Raw genomic sequence first — 8,047 nt, 5'->3', positions numbered from 1 at the left:
CCACACACAACACCACTACCAAAACACCCCCTCCTCGCTCTCCCCACGCCGACCCCGGCCCTCTCCCAGGCGGAGCGGCGGCCCCCGCCTCGCTCCGAAACTTTCAGAGATAAATCCCGAGAAAGTTTGGAGGAAGGTGAGTACGGCCCGGCCCGGCCCGCAGCCCCTCCGCCCGCTCCCCATTGCGGGACACTTCGCTAAAAAAACTTTTTCCTTTCCTCCCCATCCCTTCTCGCCCTCCCCTCTGTTGCCCCCTTCCTTCCCCCTCTCCTCTCGTGTCTCCCCCGCCATGTTAGCTGCGAAGAGGCAAGATGGAGGGTTGTTTAAGGGCCCACCATACCCGGGTTATCCCTTTATAATGATCCCCGACCTCAGCAGCCCGTATCTGCCCAACGGATCGCTCTCTCCGACGGCGAGGACGGTGAGTGCCTTTTTTCTTTTTTTGTGCCTTTTCTTCCCTCATCTCCCCCCCCCACAGCGCCGCGCTCCCCGCTGCCCCCGCTCGGCCCCGGCCCCGCCGCCCCCTCCCCCGCGCCGCAAACTTTGCGAACTCGGCGGGCGGCGGCGGGAGGGGGTTTGTTTACACTTCGCCATGTTGCTTCTCTCCTTCGCTCCTTCCCTGGTTTTTATTTCATCTTATTTCTTTTTTTACTTTTTCTTTTTCCTTTTCGAATTGTTTTTTACTTTCAGTTTTACGGGCTTCTTGCTGGAGTCCTCCGATGTAGGGTTAAGAGGAGGGAGAAGGGGGAAAAACGAGAGGTGAAAAAAAGCAACAAAAAGGAAAGCGGCCTCAAAAGTAAAGTAGGAACGAAGCAAGAAAAAAAAAATACCAAAAACCGCAGAATCGGGAAGTTTTATTTTTTCTCCCTAACAATTACTATATTTGTTTTCATGCCCCTCTCTCCTCGCTAAGCGGGGAGCGACCGCTCCCGCTGCCCCGCCGGCCCCTGCCCTCCTCCGCGCCGCCGGCCCGGCTCCGGCTCCCCCTCCCCTTTCCTCCCCCTTAACCCTCTCCTGCCCTCGGCCGGCCCCTTGCCCCGCTGCCCCTCCCGGCCCCGCCGCCCTCCTCCCGCCCCGGGGCCCGCACCGCGGCGCGGAGCCGCTCCGGGAGCTGAGAGAGCGGCAGGCCCGGCCCTGCGCCGCACCGCACCCCACCTGGGCCCGGGCGGGAGGGGAGGGCCGGAGCCGGAGTCAGGGATCGCCTCTTTGCGAACTGTAACAGCGGAATCGAAGCGAGTCGAGCGAAATTCCTGCTGCGAGCGTGCTGGCAACACGCGTTGTGCTGAAAGCGTCCTCTTCTTGTTGAGCTTTCTTTTTCTTTTTCTTTTTCTTTTTTTTTCTATTTTTTTTTCCCCCAAATTGTTTTGTATTTAATCCTGAGGGCAGGGTGCTCCCGCCCTTGCGTGTGAGCGGCGCTGGGCTAAGCCCCGCTCCTGGCGTCCCGCGGAACTCCGGGGGCTGCAGCGGGGCCCGAGCTCAGCGCTGCGCTCCGCCTGCCCGGGGCAGCGCTGCCGTCCCATCCCCTTCCCGTTCCTTCCCTTCTTGGCGGTGGTGGCTTAATTCTTAGCTAAAGCGATGAAATACAGCGGGGTACAAAATGCTGTCGATGGGCTTACAGTGTCGTTTTGTTCCTTCTGGGCGCTTCTCAGTCCCCGCAGTCCCCATGTGTGTTTATACACTTTTTTTTTTTTTTTTTTTTTTTTTTTCCTTGCGGTAACACGAGATAGCAATTTACAATAATAGATCCACTGTTCCAGAGATGTTGTAGCCACGCTAATGACTGAGGTCTTGGGCAGCTTCAGCGTATCGGATCTACAAGTGTTTTACAGCATTAAAATATTAACATTGGGTCAGCCGTGCTTCCATCCGGTGGAACGTCAGCGGGGCGGCACTGCGGGGCTGTGAGGGGCTGTGCTGTGCCCCCCAGCTGTGTGGGGCTGTGCGGTGGTGGAGGGGCACTGCAGTTGGCAGTGCGATGGCCGGGAGGGGAGGTCAAGGCTGGACGCGTTTCTTCTTTCGAATATGGTCACTCCTAAGCGTACGGGTGATGGGGATGAACCTCAAACCCTTGCAGCGCAGGGATCCAGACCATCAAACAATCTTTGATACAAATGACTTTGGAGCAAGTCACTTGGTTACAAAGTGGCAGCATTGTGTTCCTTTCTTGTTCCCTTTTGCCTGAAAGGCATTCCCTTCTCTCAAGCACAGGTTACAGGAAGATCAGCTCCTCTTCCCTTTCCTTAAGCGTCTTTCTTACAACAGATGCAGTTCTTCATTTTCCTTTTAATCACTGCATTTCCCAGAGCCTCTCTCCCTTCTCGTGCAAACCGGGGTTCCCTCACAGTTGCCCTCTATTCCTCCACTTGCTCCCTGCAGCTAAAAAGGCCTCCATAGGAATGTGGCATTAGTGGGAGTCGGAGTTGCTGCCCAGGGGATGCCACACTGCCTGGTGTTGGTGTGGCAGGTGGCCTTCTCCCGTTATCGTATGGGATCTGAAGGAGATTTCCACACTCTGTAGGCAGTTTTTTCTCTGGCAACCTCCTCGTATCTCCCTAACCTCATTCTTTCACATTCTGCATGTTTGTTTGTTTGCCGACAACTTAATTATAGCCTGGAAAAATTAAGGTTATTAATTGAGTCCTGAGAGCAGGATGTTATAAGGACCGAGCGGGATGGCAGCTGCTGTCACACTGCTATTAGTGGATGCTGGCTTTCTGTTGCACAGCTTCCTATTCCAGACAAATTAGATCATGCTCTTTATTGTTTATTTCTATTTTTCTTAATATGTGTTGAAAATGTATAGATAATTCAGTGCCGTTTTTAATTTTATTTTTATTGATGTAGTTTTTCCAGAAGCCCTATTTGAGGTTTAGGACATGCAAGGTCGAGGTGATGCAGATATGTGACAGAACTGCTTTTCCTTTCCCTTTGCTATTGCATAGAACCTTAAAGATTTGTGGGTGTGGTTTTTTTGTTGCTTTATTTTTTCCTACTGACTTTTTCCTTTTTCTGGGATGGCAGTGTTGTGTGTAGTGGGATCGCTGTTTATTTTATTGTATTTTTATTCTTCTGTCAATGTCACTGTAATTGTCTGTTCAACACATGGGCAGTGATTCCTGCTTTACTGTTACATGAATGTGTGGAGTATCATAAAATCTGCTGATGGTGAATAATATATTATCTAAAGAATAATGCTTCAGTTGCTGAAAAGTCTTTATAAAAGTTCAATAGGAATAATTTTATAAGCCAAAGATTATTTATTTATTTATTTATTTATTTATTTTTGCATGTTAATGTTGCTTCTGACAGAATGCTGTGCGTTGCTTGCAAGAATAGCTGTGTGCTGCGTGGAGGTCTGGTCTCCAGACCATACTAATACTAATGAAGTAGTGCATCCGAGAATGCAGTTTCATACCTATGCTTGCAGAGGATCCGTGGGAGCTGCCTGATAGGGATAATAATAAAGGACATTGTTTTTGTTTTGGAGCTGGAAATGAAAAAGTAGTTTATTTCACATCGATCCTACATGCAGATCTTGGTTAATACATTTTGTGAGCAAATGGATGCGTTGTGACTTGAGAAAGCCCTGGTGGCTGAGGTCTCATTTTTCATTGGTGCTGTTGCATCTTCCTTTACTCCAAATTGATGCTTACTAAATGAGGTTGTAGGAATGAGCTTGTGTTTGGTCCTGAAGTGTGCAAGTTTGGAATGGCTGTAGGGGAGAGCAGCCCCCCGCTCACAGCATAGGTCCGGGAAGAAACTTTTCCCTTTAACTGCTTTGAAAAATGGATGTTTTCCTTTATCTGCTGAATGAAACAACATAATCCTTCCAGACACAAAAGCAGCAGACCCGGGAGTGCGAAGGGTTAATGGTGGTCCCTTTTTTTTCCTCCTTCCAATTGTTTTGACAACACTTTTCAAAGTGTGACATTCCAAGCCCTTGCAATACAATGTAATATTACTGTAATTACACAGGTCATTACATTTTAAATAGAGAACAATAAAATGCTTATCGCACTGAAAAAGAACAGGTGTTCTTGCCCTTCTTTGGTATTTATGCTAATTGTTTTTCATCTCCTTCAGAAATATTTATGGCTGGCATGTTAAGATTTCAGTCTCGATGCGACAATATTAATTCTTTGCTAATCTGTATGGTTGAGGTTTAATGTCTGCAGTATGGATTATAGCATTAACATCCACCAACTCATTTAATAATGTAGGTACAACTTAGTATGTCAGCACTTTAGTACTTTATGATACATAGCTATTCAATGGAGACTGCATTATTCACTTTTTTTTATTAAATAGATGTGCTTTTATAAAGTTTCTGGACTTGTGCAAAACAAGCTATTAAATAAGAACCGATGATCCTGCAGCATAAATCAAACGGAACCTCCATAAAGAAACTTTCCTCATGCTTAATTAGGTAGATTGCTGAATCACTGCTATAGCATTAGCATAGCTGCTATACAATGGCAAACAGATTGGGTCTGTGAACTTATTTCCAGTAAGGAATCTGAGTTATTTCGAGTTCTCTTCCTTTTCTTTTTATTTTCTTTATATTATTTTTTTTCTGATCGCATTTCTTTCTGGAGCAAACATTGCATTGCTGAGTCCACCAGCTTCTCTTTAGGGGGCTATGAAAATTAGTTAGAGAGAAGTTTCATGTTTCTGGGACCTTGCAAAACAATATAATGCAGCACTGTTACTGGAGCGTACCGGATAATTGCAGGACTGCACTTCATTAAAAACAATATTTGCCTTGGAAATCAAACAATTTTAATAGCTGCAGCAGTGGCTGATCTATACTGGAAAAAAAAAAAAAATACAGTAGACACCTTTCCTGGCATTTTTTGAATGTGTTCATACATGAATTGATGATTTTGAATGCATGTTATTTATTTATTTTTCCTTGCCTCCTCCTTCCTTTTTTTTTTTTTTTTTTTTTTTTTTTTTTTTTTTTTTTTTTTTTTTTGTTCAAGCAAATACGTGCTGATTTGTCAGCTGGAGGCAGGGAGGGGGATATGTCACAGCTTTCATTGAGGCTTGTAAAGCAGAACGTAGGTAGAAATGTTTTAAATTTGTCAGACTTTCAAGACTGGGCCCCAAAATCAGGTTTAAAAAAAAAAAAAAAAAAAAAAAAAAGGCAGTGTAGAGAAAAAGGACAGCTGCAGATTTTTTGTGTGGACGTGTGTTTCTGTACCATGACTAAAAACTCTGAGGACCTTTCCCCAGCTGTCTGGGAGTTATGTGGAAGTTGGATTATTGGCAGTTAAGCATGAGACAACCTGGATTTAGCAAATGTTCTCCTGCACAGGAAGTCGATGACATTATACTGGGGGAAGGGAGCGGATCCCGCTGCAGGCGAGGCTTGGGGGGGAGTCTGCTCCCCCCCTCCAGGGCAGCCCAAAAGCAGCACTTGCAGTAGGCAAGGCAAAATAGGAAAGTGGTGGGTTTCTTTTTTTCACTCCCTCCCTCTCTCTCTTTTTTTCTTTCTTATTATTTTTCTGTTTTTTTTCCTGGGGTTTTAGGTGAAACCAGATCCCTGGCTCCCACCTCGGAGCTGCTGTGGGAACTCCTGCCTGGGGCGCTGGGGAGGTGTGGGGAGAAATCCCAAGCCCCGCACCCCCTCAGCTCTGCCTCTTCGCAAATGTGTACCTAAGCCTTCAGCTTTGACTTCTAATTGGGCACATTTGTGAAGGAAATGGTTAATTTTACAACCAAAGGCAAACTTGCACCTCGACAGGTCTGCTGAAAGAAATGTGCCACAGTCGTTTGCTGGCAGGCACCGCAGGGTCATAAATCCACGGGGTTTATTTACAGCCTATAACACTTATGAATGTTAAGATATTTGACGCCACGCTGGCCTTATAATATCCAAGGTCCACAGACACTGGCAGTGGGTCAAATTTCTTTCACTAATTATAAGCAATGAGAGATGGAGTGTGGTTCTGGGGGGTGGGGAGAGCTGGAAATCCTGTCTCTCCCCACCCAAAAGCGTAGAATTTTGTGCTCCTCCTCCCAGGCGCTGGTTTATGTTTGTGCTTTTACGTGGGCTCTGAAGTTTATAATTAACGCTTGCTGTGCCAGAGGGGCTGAGCTCTGCCTGCAGTGGGAGAAGCCAGTGCAGTCCTTGGCAGATATGAGCAGCACTGGGCAGTATTTCCTAGATACTGACACGAGCAAACATTTAAAGAAAGATGACACCTGGAAATGTCCTTTAATTTTCTCATGTACCAGTGAGAGGGGGAAGAAAAAGGTGATAATCCTGTGAGGTTCGATACAAGAGGTGGATGGCTGGAAATGCACGTTTTAAAGTTGTTTTGTGCGTGGTGACGACTTGGTGTGTGTACCTGTGTAAAATGGGGCTCTCCGCTCGCATGAGGGGAAGGTGTGTAGTGATGTGCTCAGTGGAAGGGCAGAACACTGGGGAAGCTTCGCACCCTGCTAGAGGGAGAGGTGAGGGGTGGATGGGGTGCGCTGGGGGCTTTGGGGAGCAGCAGTCACAGAGGGCACTGGAGAGTGCTTGGCAGACAAAAGAAGAACATGGGAGTGCTAAGAGAAATCTCAGAAACTTGTGGGATGGGGGGCATGCTGGTGTTTGAGTTGTCGGAAGGCAATTTTGGGGCTTGGGACTTGACTCCTCAGTGTCAGGGAACATTGGGCTCATGGAGAAGCAGTGTGTTGCCCGTGCAGCCTGAGATCTGCTCTGCTGCCTTGGGGTGGGTGCCAGGCCTGGCGCTGCGGCCTCTGCCATGCTGTTTCCTGGGTGTGCCCAGGTATTACTCCTGGCTTTAATCCCTCCTGCAGTTTCCTGCAATCTCCCTGTAGGTTACTGTTGCACTTGGATGCTAATTTAAGCAAAACGTGGTATGTGTGTGGTGGAAAGCTGTGCTCCTTTGCCCATATGTTTTTCTTCTGCTGGTTGTGTAAAGCCTGGCTGGGAAGGGGAGGAAAAAAAGAGGCTGTCAATGCGGCCCTTCCATGAGTAAATGTACAGTTTTGTTGAAGGCTTTATGCATTTTCCTAATCAATGGAATGCTGTGAGTTATTAGCCCCTAGGGACAGATCTGAATCCCATACCACCGAGGTGTGGGGCTGGGGCCATGCGGGGCCTGTGCAGCAGGTTATCAGCAGCTGTGCTGTCCTGCTGCTGTCCTGCTCCTGCCAAGCCCTGCCCAGGATCCCTCCTTTGTGTTAGATGGTCTGCAGCCTCCATCCGTGCTCCTGTGGGGTCACACGCGGGCAGCTGGGCAGTGCCGAATGAGTTAAGTTGCTGGCTGAAGTTTGGCTTCATGAAACTAAATTTGAGGCCTGGTAGGCATTAGCAGGGCACAGCACATTTACAGAGCTTAATTAGTACGAACTGTAATTGTTCATGGTCTGCCAGAAGGAGTAATGTTCAGGAAAAGTGGAGTCGTTCTTCTGCAGTCTTCAGTTTTAAAACGATAAATCACTTGCATATTTGTGCAGTGATTCAAATGGAGCTGAGACCTCTCCATCTCAACATGTGGTAAATTGTAAAGTCAATGAATTGCAGATGTAGGGTACAGCAGATTCTCTAAGAAAATGCAGAATGAACGGGGAAGGGTGATGCTATAAATACTTACTGAGAAGATAACTGGGTTTCTGCTGTGCCAATTATGATGTATTAAAAATATTAGCAATTTTTTTTGAATGTATTTATTTTACATTTCTTTAAATGTAAAGGTACCACATTACTTGGTGAGGTTTTTCTTAATGCTGCAGAACAATGGGTTTCATATGGAAGTGCATGTGATAGCCATATTAATACAAATTAATTCACTATGAGTAAGGTTGTAGCCTTTCCTGGAGGAGCGTATAATGATGGGGAACTTTAAAGCGTGGGTGCAGAAACTTATGAGAAATGTAGTGGTAGAGGATGCTTTACATTTGAGCAGGGGGACATGATGGGATTATTCTGTCTCCCATCATGGTGTTCTGTATGTGCCCATAAGTCCTTCCAGCTCTGGAGACACTTCTTTGGTGTTTTAATCTGACAGCCTAGAGCCTATTTCGGGGGGGG

General features: G+C 46.8%; 1 protein-coding gene across 16 annotated transcripts in view; it reads left to right on the top strand.

The window, feature by feature from the left end:
* TCF7L2 (transcription factor 7 like 2) overlaps positions 1 to 8,047 on the top strand; it is a 171,856-nt gene that overhangs the window by 600 nt on the left and 163,209 nt on the right. For all 16 annotated transcript variants that reach the window (XM_042817827.1, XM_042817828.1, XM_042817825.1 and 13 more), the window contains exons 2-3: positions 70 to 136; positions 297 to 421. In XM_042817827.1, the coding sequence (XP_042673761.1) occupies positions 70 to 136; positions 297 to 421 (192 nt within the window). The remainder of the gene's footprint in view (positions 1 to 69; positions 137 to 296; positions 422 to 8,047) is intronic.

This window comes from Centrocercus urophasianus, unplaced genomic scaffold (assembly GCF_019232065.1).
Source record: "Centrocercus urophasianus isolate 14NV4802_14NV808 unplaced genomic scaffold, USGS_Curo_1.0 seq_17, whole genome shotgun sequence".
Classification (NCBI taxonomy): domain Eukaryota; kingdom Metazoa; phylum Chordata; class Aves; order Galliformes; family Phasianidae; genus Centrocercus; species Centrocercus urophasianus.
This window is presented reverse-complemented; position numbering and strand designations above follow the sequence as displayed.